The sequence below is a fragment of the Oncorhynchus clarkii genome, chromosome 1, assembly GCF_045791955.1.
Source record: "Oncorhynchus clarkii lewisi isolate Uvic-CL-2024 chromosome 1, UVic_Ocla_1.0, whole genome shotgun sequence".
In the NCBI taxonomy this organism is placed as follows: Eukaryota; Metazoa; Chordata; class Actinopteri; order Salmoniformes; family Salmonidae; genus Oncorhynchus; species Oncorhynchus clarkii.
Window position 1 is genome coordinate 39,741,746 of NC_092147.1, and position 22,836 is coordinate 39,764,581.

The window sequence follows — 22,836 nt, forward strand, 5'->3', positions numbered from 1 at the left end:
GTTACTTACCCTACATTATTCATCTCATATGCATACGTATATACTGTACTCTATATCATCGACTGTATCCTTATGTAATACATGTATCACTAGCCACTTTAACTATGCCACTTTGTTTACATACTCATCTCATATGTATATACTGTACTCGATACCATCTACTGTATCTGCCTATGCTGCTCTGTACCATCACTCATTCATATATCCTTATGTACATATTCTTTATCCCCTCACACTGTGTACAAGACAGTAGTTTTGGAATTGTTAGTTAGATTACTTGTTGGTTATTACTGCATTGTCGGAACTAGAAGCACAAGCATTTCGCTACACTCGCATTAACATCTGCTAACCATGTGTATGTGACAAATAAAATTTGATTTGATTTGATTTGAGAAAACAGATAATATATTAATTATGGAAAGTTTATACTAGAATAAACTTTTCCCAAATAAAAAGGTGGCAAAATTATTGCGCTTCACAACAGATAGAGCTATGAGGCTCTTGTCTGTGGCCCAGCTTGGCTCCCCCAGCCCTATCATCATTAACACAGGGACTAATGACCTGCCTGCCCAACAGGAGAGGGTGGCCAAATCACTAAGGGGGAGTGATAGAGAGGGCCTCCACCATCCCCCCCTTGCGAAGATTGTAATATCTACAGTAGACTGCTCCAGAGAGATTTCCACCCTGCCACCATCCAGAGGGTAAATGCCAGCATCTCTCGGGACTGTATGCTATGGCCCAACGTACACCTGGCCCACCATCCCACCCTCAGCCTGGTCTTTCTTTCTGACAATGTACACCTGTACAAAGAGACAGTCCCCACCTTCGCCAGGATGTTAAAGGATGTTGCTTTGGGTGGCCAGTTCAACTCACCCCACAGGAGCAGTAGACCAGCCACCAACTCCCTGAGACAAATCAGTTGCTCCTTTCGACCTGCATCCGTTGGCGCCTCACAGAGGCTGGAGAACAGCCAGCAACACTACACCAGGCCCGCCTCACAGCTCAACCAGACCTGGCCCATCACAGCACAGCTCAATCAGACTCAACAAATAGCTGCAGATGACCCTATGCTTGTTAACTGTTATGGGAATAAGCTGAACACCCCCTCAGAATTTAAATATTGTAAGGGGCTTGGGCTAATGTACTGTACCTTAGTGTGTGATGTATGATAAAACAAATGTTTACACAATTGACATTTGTGTACAAGACTCGTGTCCTGACAATGGTTTTCTCGGAAACATGGTTAAATGGTTTGTCTCTGATAAATACATTTAAGTAAATTATTATATTGTATTTAGATGTGACAGATTACAGAAAGGGGGAGGAGTGTCCATATATGTCAAATCTAATTTCATGGCATCCCAACCTTAAAATAGTTCTGTTGCTAGAATTTGAGCTCCTGGTTGTACAATGGTTCTCATTTTAAAAGTTGGGTTTGGTGGGCTATGGGAGAGGTGACATGCCTCGCAAACATCCATTAATACTGTACATTTAAAGTCCCTAAACTCGGCAAGAGTCTATTGTCCTGCTGATAGCCCATCAAGGGTGGATGGCTTCTAGCCCATCAAGGACATGTTGTTTGCAGAGTCCACAAACAGGAGTTGGAGTTCCAGAGCTTACAGATGTGCGTGGCATGGATTGTGACTCCATCTCGTTCCTCGCCTTCTTCAACGCATCATTCTCCACCTGACTCTCCGCCAATGCCGCCTGACTCTCCGCCAATGACGTGTGACTCTCCGCCAATGCCGCCTGACTCTCCGCCAATGACGCCTGACTCTCCACCAATGATGAGTGACTCTCCACCAATACCACCTGGCTCTGGACCAATGCATCAGCTGATTAATTTAACAATCACGGATAAAGCGATTTAATTAAGGGTTTCAGTTAGGAAAATATGGTGCTGTACAACGGGACCGGTCGGGAGTAGTGTAGGCCTAAGCTATTAAGGGACTGCAAGTGAAGAGATTTCCAAATAAAAATCTGATTGATTTATCAAGACCATTCCCCATGTTCTGTGATTCAGTGATATTTATTCCTTATTGTCCTGCTGATAGTTGAAAAAACCATCAGAATTTTGAAATTGTATTTTTATCATTATTTTATTAATGAAAGCATAAATACTGTACAGTAACAAAAGCATAAATACTTTACAGTATATGCTTGATCTGACATTTTGCAGTTGCATGAGGTTTGTAGTTAGAAATGTAAAACTTAAGAGTACTTATTTTCTCACACCTACAGTAGCTGAGCTATTAGACCAGGCTTACTTGACAGTTAGAAGTAAATGCGTATCTACGGATGGTGTTAAATCAGACTTCCTGTATATTACAAAAGGTGTTCCACAGGGGTCGATTTTGGATCCTGTACTTTTTACTGTTTACATTAGCCATGCTGGCTAAGTGTGCCTTGAATTCTAAATAAACCACAGACAGTGTCACCAGCAAAGCACCCCTACACCATAACACCTCCTCCTCCATGCTTCAAGGTGGGAAATACACATGCGGAGGTCATCCGTTCACCCACACCACATCTCACAAAGACACAGTGGTTGGATCCAAAAATCTCTAATTTGAACACCAGACCAAAGGACAAATTTCAACTGATCTAATGTCCATTGCTCATGTTTCTTGGCCCAAGCAAGTTTCTTCTTATTATTGGTGTCCTTTAGTAGTGGTTTCTTTGCAGCAATTCGACCATGAAGGCCTGATTCACGCAGTCTCCTCTGAACAGTTGGTGTTGAGATGTGTCTGTTACTTGAACTCTGTAAAGCATTTATTTGGGCTGCAATTTCTGAAGCTGGTAACTCTAATGAACTTATCCTCTGCAGCAGAGGTAGTAACTCTGGGTCTTCCATTCCATGGACCTCATGAGAGCCAGTTTTATCATAGCACTTAATGGTTTTTGCGACTGCACTTGAAGATGCTTTCAAAGTTTTTGAAATGTCCATATTGACTGACCTTCATGTCTTGAAGTAATGATGGACTGTCATTTCTCTTTTCTTATTTGAGCTGTTATTGCCATAATATGGACTTGGTCTTTTACCAAATAAGGCTATCTTCTGTATACACCCCTACATAGTCACAACACAACTGATTGGCTCAAATGCATTAAGGAAAGAAATTCCACAAATTAACTTTTAAGAAGGCACATATGTTAATTGAAATGCATTCCAGGTGACTACCTCATGAAGCTGGTTGAGAGAATTGTTTGACAACCCTGTTTGTAAGCTTAACATTTATATCAAACTCAACCGTTTATTTTTTCCAGCGATGAAGACATGGATGTTTTGGTAGGGGTGGGGTATGGGGTATGCAAAATGTGTCACGTTCTGACCTTTATTTCCTTTGTTTTGTCATTATTTAGTATGGTCAGAGCGTGAGTTGGGGTGAGCAGTCTATGTTTGTTTTTCTATGATTTTAGGGATTTCTATGTTTCGGCCTAGTATGGTTCTCAATCAGAGGCAGGTGTCATTAGTTGTCTCTGATTGAGAATCATACTTAGGTAGCCTGGGTTTCACTGTTTGTTTGTGGGTGATTGTCTATGTTAGTTGCTTGTGTCAGCACAGTTCTTATGATAGCGTCACGGTCGTTCTATTAAATGATGCATTCACACCACGCTGCGCTTTGGTTCCGCTTCTTACGACGATCGTGACAAAATGGGTAAACATTGAACGCCTTTCTCCTGAATGGCATCCAGGTTAAAAAGGTGACTTTCTGACCCCTTCTACCATGGGAAAACATGTATGGAAAGTTGTTTAAAACAAAAGTGATGCTGTCAAAAAGTGAATGAATTGAAATGCATTTACCCTGGACACCTTCAAATGGGGGGACTAGATACATAGTGCATTCATTTCTAAACAGTAAAACATATGTATGAAAGTACCCTAAAATAAAAGGCAACATTCTGTACTGTCGCTTCATATAACACATTTGATCTCAAATCCAAAATGCTGGACACGCAAGGGAGTGTATGATACAGTAACAGCTACATACAGAATGATAAAATCTTAATGAACACTTGACATACAACAACCAGGTCAACAACAACCCACCACAATTACTGTCATGGCCTGTACTGCTGTAGATCTAAAGGTTAAAACCAGTCGCAGGTAAAAGAAAGTGAGCACCCAAGACTATCTTCTATTGACTCAACACCAATCATCAACGTCCCTGAAATAGTCAGTCCCTCCCAGGTCTCCCCTAGCCTCGACTCCAGATGTTCTAGATTTAGGAGAATGTGGTGTGATCTCTGGCAATGCAAGAATGGGTCTCCTTCTGACAGCTCAAAATGACCAATCCAACATAGCAATATGACAGTTCTAATACATCTGCCTTTGAGGGACAGACAGAGATCCCATACGATTCTGCTTCATCCCCATTGCTTTCTTCCTTCCTTCCACCCCTCCTTTTTCCAAAACAAAGTGTAAGTGACACTCGTAATATTCCAGTGGCTGGCGTCTCAGGGAGAAATCAGATGCAGGATCTTTCATTATTTACTCCGTCAGCGGCGTGTTCTCTTTTCCTGTGAAGATTTTATTACAGGACTACTATCAGCCCCATCAGAGCTGCACGCTCACCACACACACGCACCACACACACCGGAGGGCATTAACCCTTACCTAACACACAAACACTGCATGCCGTTTTCACTTAGGTACCTGAAACCTTTCAGTTATAGCTCTAACGCCACACACTGACTACCAATGCCAAATATCCCGTCTTTCAGTTCTAATCCTCACCACACACATTGACTGACTGCATATTTCAGACACCCAATCTGTATGTTCCTGCATTTACAGTTTTTTTTTTACAATCGCTAGGACCCATTTCTCAATACTTAGGTCACTTTTTCAAAACTCTTCACACAGTGAGCATAACAGCAGTCTATGTGGGCTAAACTGTGGATCATTTGTCATTGCTTTGGCACAAAAGGCGTTCAACGACTACATCTTTCAATTTTCATGAACTCTTTTCTCACTCAGACACAACCACCACCAAAACTCTATGTACCTACAGGCCAATTTGCACATGTTCACATACTCTTTTCAAAACTGTTAAACTTAAGTTCAAAACCTAAAATAACACAAAATTGAATAAGACATAAATTTGCTACATTTCTACAGTAATACCGTATTGAAATATATTCCAAATCTAAAAAATGAAATACTATCAAAACAATTTGACCAACCACAGCTGATTCCGGTTGTAGCTGAACACCTACACAGGTGTTAGTCTTTCAATTACATTACCATCTATACAAAAGGGGACATCTTAGGAATAATGCTTTACTATAATGTAAACATGGACCCAGCCAGAGATAGAGAAGTGGCTGACTGGAAGAAGAGTGGCTGGGAGAGGGAGAGGAGTACGTACGCGTGGTGAAAGAAGACTGAGAGGAAGATCAAGAGCTGTAGTCTCAGATGAGATTAGGGCTACTATAATTGATCATGTAATAAATCATGATCTATCAATGAGAGAGGCTGATCTAAGAGTGCAGCCAAATCTGCAACGCTCAACAGTGGCATCTATTCTGAGAAATTTCTGGCAAAACAACAGGTAAGATGTGCATTCCGCAAGGGCATCTGACTGAACTGCACATTACAGAAGTAAATTGAGCAAAGCTTCCAAATCTACTTGTGTGTAATTGTTTTTGTATTTCTGCTTAGGACCCAACGGTTACCTTCTACAGGCGGGAGAGGTAGGATTTTCACTGCTGTTCAGGAAACTGCAATCGTTGATATGGTCATCAGAAACAATGGCATAAAACTCAGAGATTCGGGACGAGTGTTAGCAGACAATGTAAGCATAACAAATATTTCTAGAGTCCTGAAACAACATCAAGTCAGGATGAAGCAGTTGTACCCTGTCCCCTTTGAGAGGGACTCTGAACGAGTCAAGCAACTCAGAAACCAATAAGTCCAGGTAAGATGACTATAAAATACAGAACTGGTTTTGAACAAAACCAAACAGGGCAGAGGCACACAATGGCATGTTTTAAGATATAATGTAAGATATAATGTAAACTTCCGTAATGGCCTAACTCTTATGTTGCCTTGTGGATTTATTTTAGAGAGTCATGGAGATTGAAGCCATGCAAACACCCCACATATTCATCTTTGTGGATGAGGCTGGTTTCAACTTGGCCAAAACACAGCGGCAAGGAAGGAATGTGATTAGAAAAAGAGCCACAGTGGATGTCCTGGGCCAGAGGGGTGCCAACATCACAATGTGTACAGCAATATCCTCTGATGGATTCCTGTTACACAAACCGCTAATTGGGCCGTACAACACCGAGCATCTCATTTCATTCCTGGATGACCTCTATGGAAGGGTTGTGCCAGGTGAGGAAAGGGTTGCAGCGAGGCGAAATCGGCCAACGTTTGTAATTGTATGGGACAATGTGGCATTTCACCACTCCCGTGCAGTCACAGAGTGATTTGCACTCTATTCCTCAACCCCATAGAGGAATTATTTTCCTCATAGAGGTGGAAGGTTTATGACCACCATCCACATGATCAAATGTCCCTCCTGGACGCAATGAATGCTGGATGCCTGGACATATCTGCAGAAGATTGCCAGGGATGGACCCGGCATGCCAAAAGATTCTTTCCTCGATGTATTGCCCAAGATGACATAAGATGTGACGTGGATGAGAACCTGTGGCCAAATGCATAAGACAGAGTTGACTAGGATTGCTACTGTACAGTGCCTTGCGAAAGTATTCGGCCCCCTTGAACTTTGCGACCTTTTGCCACATTTCAGGCTTCAAACATAAAGATATAAAACTGTATTTTTTTGTGAAGAATCAACAACAAGTGGGACACAATCATGAAGTGGAACGACATTTATTGGATATTTCAAACTTATTTAACAAATCAAAAACGGAAAAATTGGGCGTGCAAAATTATTCAGCCCCCTTAAGTTAATACTTTGTAGCGCCACCTTTTGCTGCGATTACAGCTGTAAGTCGCTTGGGGTATGTCTCTATCAGTTTTGCACATCGAGAGACTGAAATTTTTTCCCATTCCTCCTTGCAAAACAGCTCGAGCTCAGTGAGGTTGGATGGAGAGCATTTGTGAACAGCAGTTTTCAGTTCTTTCCACAGATTCTCGATTGGATTCAGGTCTGGACTTTGACTTGGCCATTCATACACCTGGATATGTTTATTTTTGAACCATTCCATTGTAGATTTTGCTTTATGTTTTGGATCATTGTCTTGTTGGAAGACAAATCTCCGTCCCAGTCTCAGGTCTTTTGCAGACTCCATCAGGTTTTCTTCCAGAATGGTCCTGTATTTGGCTCCATCCGTCTTCCCATCAATTTTAACCATCTTCCCTGTTCCTGCTGAAGAAAAGCAGGCCCAAACCATGATGCTGCCACCACCATGTTTGACAGTGGGGATGGTGTGATGAGCTGTGTTGCTTTTACGCCAAACATAACGTTTTGCATTGTTGCCAAAAAGTTCAATTTTGGTTTCATCTGACCAGAGCACCTTCTTCCACATGTTTGGTGTGTCTCCCAGGTGGCTTGTGGCAAACTTTAAACAACACTTTTTATGGATATCTTTAAGAAATGGCTTTCTTCTTGCCACTCTTCCATAAAGGCCAGATTTGTGCAATATACGACTGATTGTTGTCCTATGGACAGAGTCTCCCACCTCAGCTGTAGATCTCTGCAGTTCATCCAGAGTGATCATGGGCCTTTTGGCTGCATCTCTGATCAGTCTTCTCCTTGTATGAGCTGAAAGTTTAGAGGAACGGCCAGGTCTTGGTAGATTTGCAGTGGTCTGATACTCCTTCCATTTCAATATTATCGCTTGCACAGTGCTCCTTGGGATGTTTAAAGCTTGGGAAATCTTTTTGTATCCAAATCCGGCTTTAAACTTCTTCACAACAGTATCTCGGACCTGCCTGGTGTGTTCCTTGTTCTTCATGATGCTCTCTGCGCTTTTAACGGACCTCTGAGACTATCACAGTGCAGGTGCATTTATACGGAGACTTGATTACACACAGGTGGATTGTATTTATCATCATTAGTCATTTAGGTCAACATTGGATCATTCAGAGATCCTCACTGAACTTCTGGAGAGAGTTTGCTGCACTGAAAGTAAAGGGGCTGAATAATTTTGCACGCCCAATTTTTCAGTTTTTGATTTGTTAAAAAAGTTTGAAATATCCAATAAATGTCGTTCCACTTCATGATTGTGTCCCACTTGTTGTTGATTCTTCACAAAAAAAATACAGTTTTATATCTTTATGTTTGAAGCCTGAAATGTGGCAAAAGGTCGCAAAGTTCAAGGGGGCCGAATACTTTCGCAAGGCACTGTATCTGTATTGGTAGATGGTGTATATACAAATTATTGTATTTTGGAATCACTCAATGCCATAAAATGACATAAAACATATTGAAGCGTATTGCATCATGTCTGATATATTCCTGTAACATATACTGCAGTGAATTCTAAACAGGAGAGAGGTGTCATTCTTGTTTTGTAAAGAAAACATTGTGTAATGCTACCTGTTGTTAGTGTTGTTTAGGTAATTATTTTATGAGTGACAATGTGTGCTTGTTGGGTGACAACCTTTGCTAGTGTTATGGAAGAACGAGTTGATTTGAGACATGTATGAAGTGTTTTGGTAGTTTTAGGGCATTTTGAACGTGAAATGAACTGCTGTGCCAAGCTGAAAGTTAGTTAGGAGAACTGTGTGAAGAGTTTTGAAAAAGTGACCTAAGTATTAAGAAATTGGTCCTAGCGATTGTAAAAAACCTTAACAGAGGTATGCATTCCAAACCTCCATTATCAATGGTCGATGATCTTGAGCCACCCCAGTCACCTATTTAACACTCTCTAGTCCACCCACAAACCAGTTCTATTAAAATACCTTCTATTTCTTGAATTTCCTGAGTTTTTCAGTATAGTAAACAGTGCCCATATTGGGACAGCCCCAGGGTCACAAGGAGTGAGAGTGTTAGCAGTTGGAAGGTCTCACCTGTTGGCGGCCAGCTTGTTAGAGATGAAGCCTCCAGGGATCTGTGTGACGATGTAACCCCAGAAGAAGGAGCCATGGATCAGTCCCACAGTCTCTGGGTCCCAGTTGAATTGAGCTGGCTGGTGAAGAGGGATAATATAGGGTATTTAACATAAGAAGCATTTGTGTATGTGTCCGGGGCTATTATGTTGCCCATTTACTAGGCATACTATGGAATTATATAATATTTTTACAAACTTTTTCAAAATTCAATCACTGTGGGCATTGATATCACTCTGTGGTGATGTCACTAAACTTGTCTTTCCACAATTGTGCCCTCTCAGTACTGTTTTCGTGTTGAAAATGTTTGATGTTGTTTTCTCAAGTTAAACTACATATTTGTTCAATCTATATTCCATATAATCTTACAACAATTGCTGCCGTTACATCATCCCTTGCCGTTATTGCAACATTGTAGACAATTCTGTTTCATTTTCATACCATAGGCCCATTTATTTAGGTTTGATATGGATGCAGTGTTCGGGACTCACGAACAACGCTACACTCATGAGGAAAGAGTTACTTCATTTCGCTCAATAAATGTTTCCTTAGTTTAGAGTCTGTTTCCCATATCATTCTGTTTTGTTTCCGGGCTTTTTGGTGACAATGCTATCAGTGCGCACCTGAGCATTCACAAGTTTATTTCTGGGCTTCCCGCATTTGGTCAAGCCACTGAAGGCGCACGCGCATTATTCTCAAATCAAATCAAGTTGTATTGGTCACATACACATATTTAACAGATGGTATTGTGGGTGTAGTGAAATGCTTGTGTTCCTAGCTCCAACAGCGCAGTAATATCTAACAATTCACAACAATACACACAAATCTAAAAGTAAAATATTATAGTTAAGAAATATATAAATATTAGGACGAGCAATGGCGGAGTGGCATTGACTAGAATCTAGTAGATTACAGTATATACATATTAAATAAATAAAACAGTATGTAAACATTAAAGTGACCAGTGCTCCATTATTAAAGTGATCAGTGATTCCATGTCTATGTACATAGGGCAGCAGCCTCTAAGGTGCAGGGTTGAGTAACCGTGTGGTAGCCGGCTAGTGACAGTAACTAAGTTCAGGCCAGGGTACTGGGTGGAGGACTGCTAGTGATCTTTTTTACTGTTTATCTACCGGTAATACGGTTCCTGCATGAACATGAAAGTTTATATTTTGACCAGATAACCATGTAGGATTTTGGTGAAATTGCGTTGACATTTTAAGACAGTTGTGTGCTGCAGAGGCTTCATGCCGCCATCAGGGGCCATAGGGGCATGTACCCCTTCAGATTTGCCCTGTAAAGAAATATAATAACATAAATAAAAATACAATATACTATTTATATATATAGATTTTTTTTTTCTGTAATACTCCTAGCCACTTACAGTGTCGATTTTAGCATGTACATCTTGGTGGGATAAACTCCCAAAACATTTTTTAAATGCATGCCAGCAAAGCCACTACACGACAAAACACTAAACAATACACAAATTGTATTGTAACGGTGACCAGGGGCACAACTTTCCCTGGGGACCTTCCACATTCTTAAATAAAAATGTTGTTCCCCACAGTTTTATCATTGGAATGTGATACAAAACGAGGCATTGGTGTCCTTTAGGACCATGCAGACACCTCAGAGCGTTCGGGTAGGCTGTTTGGAGTGTTTATCTAACTGGATAAAAAATACATATATAATAAAAATAAGTTATGCCCCCCCCCCCCCCCCCCACACACACTTCTAAAACCAAAGTTGACCCCTGATGATGACAAATGGTGCCCACAAACTGTTAGGCCCTACATAAAGCTGTCCCAATAGCAGAGCTTTCTTTTCAGCACCATGGAGTGAATCCTTACCACCACTACACCTGGCTGTCATCAGAGCCTTGTCTGGCTGTGAAACAGTTCATTCAGCCTCATTTACTACCTTTAAAAAAACATAGCTGATATGGCTGACTTGCATAAACAAATGTGGTTTCTACTGACAATTGAGATGTACAAACTATGGCATAAGGGGGGACGAACGGATAAGAGGCAATCCGTAATTTCGACTAAGACATTAATGAGCGAGCGATGAAGTAGTCAATATGACTATATACACTGCTCAAAAAAATAAAGGGAACACTTAAACAACACAATGTAACTCCAAGTCAATCACACTTCTGTGAAATCAAACTGTCCACTTAGGAAGCAACACTGATTGACAATAAATGTCACATGCTGTTGTGCAAATGGAATAAACAACAGGTAGAAATTATAGGCAATTAGCAAGACACCCCCAATAAAGGAGTGGTTCTTGCAGGTGATAACCACAGACCACTTCTCAGTTCCTATACTTCCTGGCTGATGTTTTGGTCACTTTTGAATGCTAGCGGTGCTTTCACTCTAGTGGTAGCATGAGACGGAGTCTACAACCCACACAAGTGGCTCAGGTAGTGCAGCTCATCCAGGATGGCACATCAATGCGAGCTGTGGTAAGAAGGTTTGCTGTGTCTGTCAGCGTAGTGTCCAGAGCATGGAGGCGCTACCAGGAGACAGGCCAGTACATCAGGAGATGTGGAGGAGGCCGTAGGAGGGCAACAACCCAGCAGCAGGACTGCTACCTCCGCCTTTGTGCAGGAAGGAGCAGGTGGAGCACTGCCAGAGCCCTGCAAAATGACCTCCAGCAGGCTACAAATGTGCATGTGTCTGCTCAAACGGTCAGAAACAGACTTCATGAGGGTGGTATGAGGGCCCGACGTCCACAGGTGGGGTTGTGCTTATAGCCCAACACCGTGCAGGACGTTTGGCATTTGCCAGAGAACACCAAGATTGGCAAATTTGCCACTGGCGCCCTGTGCTCTTCACAGATGAAAGCAGGTTCACACTGAGCACATGTGACAGACGTGACAGTCTGGAGACGCCATGGAGAACGTTCTGCTGCCTGCAACATCCTCCAGCATGACCGGTTTGGCGGTGGGTCAGTCATGGTGTGGGGTGGCATTTCTTTGGGGGGCCGCACAGCCCTCCATGTGCTCGCCAGAGGTAGCCTGACTGCCATTAGGTACCGAGATGAGATCCTCAGACCCCTTGTGAGACCATATGCTGGTGCGGTTGGCCCTGGGTTCCTCCTAATGCAAGACAATGCTAGACCTCATGTGGCTGGAGTGTGTCAGCAGTTCCTGCAAGAGGAAGGCATTGATGCTATGGACTGGCCCGCCCGTTCCCCAGACCTGAATCCAATTGAGCATATCTGGGACATCATGTCTCGCTCCATCCACCAACAGACTGCCCAGGAGTTGGCAGATGCTTTAGTCCAGGTCTGGGAGGAGATCTCTCAGGAGACCATCCGCCATCTCATCAGGAGCATGCCCAGGCGTTGTAGGGAGGTCATACAGGCATGTGGAGGCCACACACACTACTGAGCCTCATTTTGACTTGTTTGAAGGACATTACATCAAAGTTGGATCAGCCTGTAGTGTGGTTTTCCACTTTAATTTTGAGTGTGACTCCAAATCCTGACCTCCATGGGTTGATAAATTTGATTTCCATTGATCATTTTTGTGTGATTTTGTTGTCAGCACATTCAACTATGTAAAGAAAAAAGTATTTAATAAGAAAATTTCATTCATTCACATCTAGGATGTGTTATTTTAGTGTTCCCTTTATTTTTTTGAGCAGTGTATATACAGTGGGTCAAAAAAGTATTTAGTCAGCCACCAATTGTGCAAGTTCTCCCACTTAAAAAGATGAGAGAGGCCTGTAATTTTCATCATAGGTACACTTTAACTATGACAGACAAAATTAGAAAAAAATCCAGAAAATCACATTGTAGGATTTTTAATGAATTTATTTGCAAATTATGGTGGAAAATAAGTATGCATGGAAAATACGTTGCAAACTTTCATTCATAGGCAATGTCATGATGGGTATAGGGAAATCATGTTGTAGCCAAAACCTTTCGATGTTACACTGAGCTGGGTGAATGGAATATGAATGACAGTCATCGAATATGCTATAATAGAATAAGGCCATGCTCATTAAAAAAAAAATTGTTCTCCCTCATCTTAGACAGCACCGACTGCCACTGCTGGGCATGCATATTTCTCTCCCTGTACGGCACGTGCAATTTGAATGCACCTTGAGATTAAGATTGTTTTCTCGCATTGATGGGACAGGCTGAACAATTGAATAGTTAAATTATTCTACTATGAGGATGTCTGATTTGGCTGAAGCTTACTCGTGTTTTTGTCTGTGGAAAATGAAATGTGGACAACAATTTGTCATAATTCAAATAACCAAAGCATGTACCAGGTCTCAGCTACGTCTGGCTCTCATTTGGATCATAGGTGCCGACCGACTCAATTTGACCCCTGCCTCTACCTGCCTACCTCCTGCTGCTTCATTGCCCTAACGACTGCTACAAAGTTTTACACACTCCATAATGCACACCTCAATCTATGGAGTCTTGTTTATGTCAGTGAGATATTTATTTCTCTCTCACCTGGAGTACAGGTGTCCCATTGATGTAGACCGTGTTGTTGTTGACCATCTCCACGATGGCCACCCCCAGGTTGCAGCGGATGCCAAAGGAGATGCAGAAACCCAGTCCACTGAGGATGGCGATGATGTAGCGCTTGGGCAGGCCGCAGCACCCGCAATCAAACAGAGGGGCACTGTGGCGAGGGGTCACCTGTTCCGCGTCCTCTGTCAGCTCCATCTGGTCCTCCTCGTCCGCATTGGTGCCATCGATTTTCCTGTAACACAAAACATGCAAGTTGAGACAGATACCCAGCAAACAGTCAATTTTCCTACAATGTTCAACAGGAGGACATTGGTAAGTGTTTAATTGGTGACGTTGTTATACTACACTACATAGTCCTAATACTCGTAGAAAAAAAGGTTCCAAAAGGTTTCTTCGGCTGTCCCCATAGGAGAACCCTTTTGGTTCCAGGTAGAACCCTTTTTGTTTTCAGAACCCTTTTGGGTTCCACGTAGAACCTTCTGTGGAAAAAGTTCTACATGGAACCCAAAAAGCTTCTACCTTGAACCTCAAATAGTTATTCAAAGGGTTATCCTATGGGGACAGCTGAGGAAAACTCTTATGTTCTAGATAGCACCTTTTTTTTCGAAGAGTGTACTACAAATAAGTATTGTGTATACAAAAATGATGTATACCTAATTCCCTTGAATGACACTTCATGTTAAATATACTATGATATTTAAAACAGTCTTTAAAAGACACAAAGACCATTCCTGATCTTACCCTTTCTGTCTTCAATACTATTATTATATATTTATTTAAACTGAGGAAGGAATTGCTTTCATCTGGCCGCCTCAGATCTCTACCCGAGTTCCTCTCTCTGGGCAGATATGATAATGGTGTTCAAGGGGTCTGTATTTTATCATGTATTTGGTCTCTCTTGCACATACTGCACATCCATTGTTAGTGAATGGCATGTCCTAACTATGTATACTATATGTTTTCAATCCATCGAATACGGACAGCTATAGTGATTCACAGGGGAATAAGGTCAGTATTTGAAGCGTTCTAACATTCATCACAAATGGATTGCATGTAAACAATATAAGTATTTTTGTGTTACATTGGTGTGTGGAGTTTGCAGAGCGCCACCCTCAGTGGGGTCGGGAAACAACCTGATGCATCTCGTTTTCAGGGGAAATGGAAAGAGAGCCTGTGACACGACTTCCACTTTTGGACATTAACAAGGCAACACTCCACATTAACTCCTCCTCCACATTTACTTGATTGGTTGAACAGTTTTTTTTTCTCTCCAGGACCAGAAAGAAACAGGGCTCAGGTGTCTGCTGCATTAGGTTAGCAAAGCACAAATTCAATGGTTGACAGTGTAATAGATATCCTCAGCACTCCTCCAGGCAGCTATCAGACAGAGTGTTTGATAGACAGGTGGGCAAACAATAGAGATTCTTGCAAACTCCTATCCATAAAACAACCTGAAAAAAATCATTTTTGGTGTAATTATATTTAAAATAATGGTTCTTTGCAGAACCTTACGAAAGGGTTATAGCAGAATGTGTTCCATTTAGACCTTGTCAAAAAGGGTTCTGCATCGCACCAAAAGGGGATCCGCTACTGTTACAAGGCAAAATAACCCTAATTTGGCACTATTGTAGACTGAGTCAGTCATTTTTAAATTTGCACCATACTCAGGTTCCTTAACTAATGCACATGTTATTTGCTGCAGAACAGGCAAAGTGCACATAAAGAGAACTGAAGTGTCAAAGCATTAGCTGAAGCAAAACAAGACAGCCACACATACAATACAAACATATCCCTTTATTAGTCCCTTGATGTCAATGATGCTGGGCTCCATTCCTTTTTCCCAGGCACTCTTCAGAGGTCTATAGTATGTACACTTCATTCACTCCTTCATTCATTCACAAGTCTTTCATGTGCAAGAAAACCTTTATGATGTCTTGCTTGAAAGGCCCACATTCGTAAAAAAACAAAAGGGTATTTTATCCCATGATCTATTAGCAAGCAGAATCTTACTCATCCCTGTCTCCCACAGACTGTCACCACTGTCTTTCTCAACCCCCTAAGCCCCCATCCTTCCACTCCAACTCAGCCCTGTCTCCCTATCCACTGATCCCCCATTGAAATTCCACTGTACCCTCAGATGAACCATCAAACAGGCAAAGCGTCAATACAGGACTAAGATTGAATCCTACAACACCGGCACTGAAGCTTGTTGGATGTGGCAGGGCTTGCAAACCATAATAGTTGACAAAGGGAAACCCAGCCGCGAGCTGCCCAGTGACACAAGATGAGCTACATTTATTTTATGCTCGCTTCGAGGCAAGCAACACTGAAGCATGCATGAGAGTACCAGCTGTTTCCGGAAAACTGTGTGATCACGCTCTCCGTAGCCTTGTGTGAGTAAAACCTTTAAACAGGTCAACATTCACAAGGCCGATGGGCCAGATGGATAACCAGAACGTGTACTCAGAGCATTCACGGACCAACTGGCAAGTGTCTTCACTGACATTTTCAATATCTCCCTGACCGAGTCTGTAATACCTACATGTTTCAAGCAGACCACCATAGTCCCTGTGCCCAAGAAAGCAAAGGTAACCTGCCTAAATGACTACCTCCCCGTAGCACTCACATCGGTAGCCATGATGTGCTTTGAAAGGCTGGTCAAGGTTCACATCAACACCATCATCCAGGAAACCCTAGACCCACTACAATTCGCATTCCGCTCCAACATATCCACAGATGACGCAATCTCAATTGCACTCCACACTGCCCATTCCCACCTGGACAAAAGGAACACCTATGTGAGAATGCTGTTCATTGACTACAGCTCAGCGTTCAATACCATAGAGCCCACAAAGTTCATCACTAAGCAAAGGACACTGGGACTAAACAACTCCCTCTGCAACTGGGTCCTGGACTTCCTGATGGGCCGCCCCCGGGTGGTAAGGGTAGGCAACAATAAATCTGCCACGCTGATCCTCAAAACTGGGGCCCCTCAGGGGTGCATGCTTAGTCCCCTCCTGTAGTCCCTGTTCACCCATGACTGCGTGGCCAAGCATGACTCCAACGTCAACAGTGGTAGGCCAGATCACCAACAATGATGAGACAGGACATAGGGAGGAGGTCAGAGACCTGGCAGTGTGGTGCCAGGACAACAACATCTCGCTCAACATGAGCAAGACAAAGGAGCCGATCGTGGACTACAAGAAAAGAAGGGCCAAACACACCCTCATTCACATCGACGGGGCTCTAGTGGAGCGGGTCGAGAGTTTCAAGTACATTGGTGTCCACATCACCAACAAACTATCATGGCCCAAACACACCAAGACAGTTGTGAAGAGGGCACGGCGACACCTTTTCTCCCTCGGCATCCAACCATAAGGCACTACAGAATGTAGTGCGTACGGCCCAGTACATCACTGGGGTCATGCTTCCTGCCATCCAGGACCTGTATACTAGGCGGTATCAGAGGAAGGCCCCAAAAATTGTCAAAAGGCTCCAGTCAAACAAGTCATGGACTGTTCTCTTTGCCACCTCCAACTCATCCAATGATCCCACATCCCTCCACCTCCAACTCACCCCTGTCTTCCCCAACCCCCCAGCCCCCATCCCTCCATCCCAACTCACCCCTGTCTTCCCCAACCCCCCAGCCCCCATCCCTCCATCCCAACTCACCCCTGTCTTCTCCAACCCCCCAGCCCGCATCCCTCCATCCCTCCATCCCCAACTCAACCCTGTCTTCCCTACCCCCCCAGCCCCCAGCTCTCTTCCCCAACTCACTCCTGATTTCTCCAGCCCCCCATCCTTCCTCTAAACTCACCTATGTCTTCTCCAATCCCTCATCCAGAGCTGGTGTTATGGGTAGGCCTGCCCTACCCTACCTCCTTGCCCGTCCAAAATAAAATGTTTAAATATTGACAGAAAGACTCATCAGTCACAGATAAAGCATCTGAGCAAATGAAACAGAGCCCTATCTGTCTCAGTATTTATAGGCCATGTACTGTATCTGATGCAGTACATGGCTGTTTCGCTCGATCGGATACGTTCTCCGGTGAGATTGTATCAGCCGGGTGCATAGTGCACTGTTCAGATTCTAGAATTATTTTGGACAAATGTCAAAGGTAACCTACTTTTTGAAGTGATTTGTTTGACAATCAGATGAAAACATTATGACTGGTTATGTTCATGCCACATTCAAAGGCAATACATTTACAGTGACTCAACTGACTCATTCTGGCACCGGCTCTGCCCTCATCCCAACTCACCCCTGCCTTTTCCATCCCCAATCCATCATACCAACTCACCCCTGTCATCCCCAGCCCCATCCCTCTTTCCAAACTCACAGATCGTGCTCTCCACTGGACAATGCTATGAGAATGGTTGATCATTATCAGTGGAAAGTATTTACGCTTGTCTTGTTTTTTTTATATATTTTTTTTTATCCTCAAGTAGACCAAAATGATGTCATTGACTTAATGCAGACAGGATGACGTCATTATGTCTATGAAGTTCTATGACTGTCAGATCATACTGAACAGAAGATGTATTTGTGTCTGTTGTTCAATGTCATTATTATCCAACCTTTTTTGTACCAACGATAGCTTACATTTCAAGAAGTAATTCAGAATGGACTAAAACAGTGTCCGTTTACTGACAGACTGGTCAGCAACATCATAGAGAGACCCTATTAAGAGAACATGTCATTCCCATAGATGTTTGTATTTCGGCCAATAAATTTAGTCTCAGTGAAGTATGACCAGATAGATAGATAGATAGGATAGATAGGATAGATAGATTCATTCTGCTCAGACTTAATTTCTCGTTTCCTCTCTTGGTCTCTCTGGATTCACATTTCTTAGTTTCACCTGCTAGTAATGATTTGACCAGTTTGGTGGGATTGCACATGGATCCTTGTGGACTTTGATGAAAGATTTCACTTTGCCTTTTCCATGTGTTTGTATAGTGTTTAAAATAAAACTGATAAAATAGAAAGTAAGCTGACAACATCATTCATTTGACACACATTTAATGATGACACATTTTCATTGTACTGATATTACAACCATAATATAAATGAAAATCGCTTGTTGGATAAATTTGTCCAGTTCACTTTTTTAAATATACTTTCAAATGTATCTATTTCAGACAGCACAGTGAACTCTGGATCTTAACCTCTCTTTCTCTTTCACAGGAAATTGCCCACTTACTTGGTTTATCTCTTTTCAGACAACAATCCACCTCATATGTGGAAGTTCCATATTTATCATCCTCCCCTTGTGAAATATATATCAGATATGAAATATGCATCACAATGTCTTTAGATAAAACTCGTGATGACATCACTTGCATTGCCTGGCAAGCAAAACAATTAAATATTTAGTTATCTCTTAGATCTCTGGGTACAGTACATGGTGAGCTTAATGTTCTTCAATCCTCCTGTTTTCTACCACTGGCTTTGTTCATAGTCCTTAGAATTTTCACCAAATTATCTGAGTTTGGGATTATAGCACTGCAATCGTTTTACCAGTGGATATAGAGATTTTTTATGCTAGCCTATATGACTATAATTTGTATTAGAATATTGACCAAGCTATATAAAGATCTTAAAATACAATAAGATAACTAAGATAAAATATCTAACAGTACTCAGAAATAAATAATATATCTGAAATGATCTGATCTGTTGCTTCAAGTAGATGTCAAACTTGCACTGTGTCGTTTTTAACCCCCTTGAGTCACACACATATCTCAGTCAAAGAGCAGAGATTCACACTCATTCAATCCCAGTTCCCCCAACACATTCCAGACAGTCTCAGACTCACCTCTGCAGGTTCCCCAGGCCATCTCCTACCATATTCTTCACCTCCTCCTTCCCTGGTTTCAGAATCTGCTCCTTCAGCCCTACAAACCCCCCGAAAGGCATCTTCCTCTGCTTCTCCCTGTCCTTTTCCCTCTCTTTATTTCACAGGAGTATGTATCTCCCCCTCGCTCTTGCGCGCTTTTCTCTGGGAAAGACAAGCAAATATCTGCTAGATGTGGTTGCTCATTCTTCCTGAGATTTTAGGCACAAAGGGGCTTGCTCCGCCTTTGTGTGGTGCCACGGGTCCCTCAGACGTTCCTCAGATGTGAGATGGGCTTCTGCTGTCTGCTCCTCTCTGGCGTGACCAGGGACTGGGAGGCAAGGGGATGATGGTCAAAGTGAGGAGGGGCTAGGTGGAGGTGAAAGGTGATCGTGTTGAGGCTAAGGGTGTGTCAGATGAACTCCTCAAGGTCCAAGGCACCAGATAGAGCTCCTAGCATGGCATAGTTCAGCTCACCTCCAGAAGGTTTGGTGGGAAGAGAGATAGAGGGAAAGAGGGAGGGAGAGAGAGAAGGAAAGAGTACAATCCCCCACCTCAGTATCTTGGCATGGTGAGCTATGTGTGGATGGGTGCAGAAGGACTGAACAGCCCCCTTTGCTTTCCTCTCCATCTGATAGCTCCAACACTAATTGCTAAAAAGAGGGTCTGGGGTACCTAACTGCTCTAGCAGGTACCTCTAGCCCTACCTCTTTAGCCAAGAATGTTCATCTGATACCAACCCAGTGGATGAATGATTTAATATTGACAAGCCGCATTCAGAGAGACCAGAGCAGCATGTGTGCAGGTGAAACGTAAGACGCAACTATCATCAGGTTCGCTGGTACAACACTCCCATTCTTTGCCAGCATTTCCATAGCACTATCATTTGGATTAGCTGTCAGCAGCAACAGAGTTAGCTACCCACGAGCTATTCACAGTCACACCAACTTACACCTTTATGTGGGTTTCCCATAACTAAATGCTTATTTAACTGGTACAGGCAAGCCCCAGAACCCAATCTTTGTCCAGTGTGAATCTCTTTATTTGCCGGGTCATTAAATATGCATAGGATTTTAAGAATTCCAATATAGACATTTTAAAAATGTATCAGTAGAATGTTGGTTGGTGCAACAAGCTCTCGGGCTCTTTTTTACTGATGGGTTGCTCCAGAGTGACGGCTTGGGGCGGTGCTGCTATTTCACTAGTCTGTGAGCTCCATAAATAAACTGTGGATCCGGTTCCCGAGTGGGCTCTCTCTCAATAAATAAGGCCCTTCATGACAGAAATATAACAGGCCAGTTGTCAGTGTAACATGGGATAAAGCCAGTTTCCTTTCTCTGTAGGCATTTACAGTAAATGCATGTATTGTACTATGTATGTATATGTTGATACTCACATGCTGTGTGTGTGTGTGTGTGTGTGTGTGTGTGTGTGTGTCGTAAAATTTCCCTGCTAACACTCTTTCTGCAAGGACCCAAATTCCGGACCCTCCAGGGGATGAGAAAATGAGGGAATTCTGGATTTAGTTTTCGTTGAGGTGGTGATGATGCTCTAGTAGTATAGCTCAGTATGTCGATGGAGATGCTATCTGGGATGACATGATAAGTTGGTTGTGCTTTCATGTGATGGGTCATTGATAGGGCCCGGAGTGTGGTCTCATGTCAGATAAAGTAACGACTATTAATATCTGTGTTGTGACATGTCACGTTAAAATTATGCCACCTGTCAGAGACAATGGGGCCCGGAGTGTACATTCAACTCCATGGGGGTTCTTCGCAATACAATTTCAGGAAAAGTCTTGCCTACCATCTAGTGGCTAGAAGGGGGTACAGGCCCCGACCAAGTTGTGGTACATACTGTACTTCACACTAAAACCATATCTATAAATTGCCAAAAGTCTATAAGAGGCTTTATAAACTTTTTTGAGTGGTGCTTTAATGTAAAGTGGTACTACTAATATTGCCTCACCTCTTTGTCAATAATTCCAGAAGGAACAGAGAAGATGAAAGAAGTAGTAAATAAGATATCATGTTGTACACTATGTGTGTGTGTGAATATGTTGCATTTGATAGTAGCCTACGTCTGTTTATTTCCACGTTATAGCCTCAGCTATTCAAGATTACTCAGATTTAAATCCATCAAAACATATGCTGGATGAATGTAGGGGGCCTTAAAGCTGTTGTCAGTGAGTCATGGACAGTCATGGCTTTGCATTGCCATTAAAACTACTGTAGACCAATGCCTCGCTGTTAAATATACTCATACGGAAAACTAAGCTAATATAATATATCAACATATATCAAAGTACCAGACAAAAGTTTGGACATACCTACTCATTGCAGGGTTTTTCTTTATTTGACTATTTTCTACATTGTAGAATAATAGTGAAGACTACAACACTACGAAATAACACATATGGAATCATGTAGTAACCAAAAAAGTGCTAAACAAATCAAAATCTATTTTATATTTGAGATTCTTCAAAGTAGCCACCCTTTGCCTCGACAACAGCTTTGCACACTCTTGGCATTCTCTCAACCAGCTTCACCTGGAATGCTTTTCCAACAGTCTTGAAGGAGTTCCCACATATGCTATGCCAAACTGTCAAAATAATCACTACACTAATTCCGCTGAATTCAAATGAAAAGAAAACCACAGCTTTCTCAGATGCCTTTGTTTTGCTGTTTTTGAGGTAGTACAGTCAGTAACAATTTGTAATTCACGTTTCAATTGGTTTTCCTTTAATGACACTAAAGTAGAACATCAGGTTAATTTTCATTAGGATACACATTTTACAACAGAAAACAAAAATGCACCTTTCTTATTGGACAAGTACAGGTAGTCACGCGCCATTTTCGTCCATTTGATAGGTTTCCTAATGAATACAACCCTCTTTCCTTTATTAGTTGTTTCCAATGTGAACAGAGATAAAATAATGTCAAATAACGTCTTCACACTGCTCATGTGCTCCTGACCTCTCCCAAGTATCATCTTTTAAGGAGTCTTGACTGAATTAGTCAAATTGTAAGAGGCACCCTTATTTGCCTAAGATCTTTGAATGCTGTCTAGTGGTTGTAACTATTTGTGTACTGTCCTACTTCTCTGGGACCTTGTGCTTCCACTTCCTATTCCCTGTCCTTTCTTGTTATGAGGGCATCATCCCTTGGCCGGTTTTGAAAATCCCATTTGACCCTGTTTGTGCAGCCTAGTTGCCTTGTTTTGCTGTTACATATTACACAGCTTCGCTGCAGCAGTAGTTGAAGTAGGCTAATATGAACTTCAGTATGAATCAGACTTTTTTTCTTGTGTAAATGAATAGGATGTTACATCTATTCTATTGGCCTACATTGTAACAGTTCATCCAGTTTGAAGGCTTGATAACATTCATTCCCTTACAGATGAAATCCTTAATAGTAAAACAGTCCGTTTGCGATATTACAACAACAAAGAACTTACTGCAAACAACGCACA

The 22,836-nt window shown here is 42.3% G+C and overlaps 1 protein-coding gene across 1 annotated transcript in view; it reads right to left on the reverse strand.

Moving 5' to 3' along the window:
- Positions 1 to 19,595, reverse strand: part of LOC139416198 (vesicular glutamate transporter 3-like) — a 33,106-nt gene extending 13,511 nt beyond the window's left edge. Inside the window, exons 1-3 of the mRNA XM_071164586.1 lie at positions 19,348 to 19,595; positions 13,508 to 13,760; positions 8,990 to 9,108 (exon numbers count right to left, since the gene is read on the reverse strand). Coding sequence (XP_071020687.1) covers positions 8,990 to 9,108; positions 13,508 to 13,760; positions 19,348 to 19,448 — 473 coding nt within the window. The 5' untranslated portion in view covers positions 19,449 to 19,595. The remainder of the gene's footprint in view (positions 1 to 8,989; positions 9,109 to 13,507; positions 13,761 to 19,347) is intronic.
- Between the last annotated feature and the right edge of the window lie 3,241 nt (positions 19,596 to 22,836).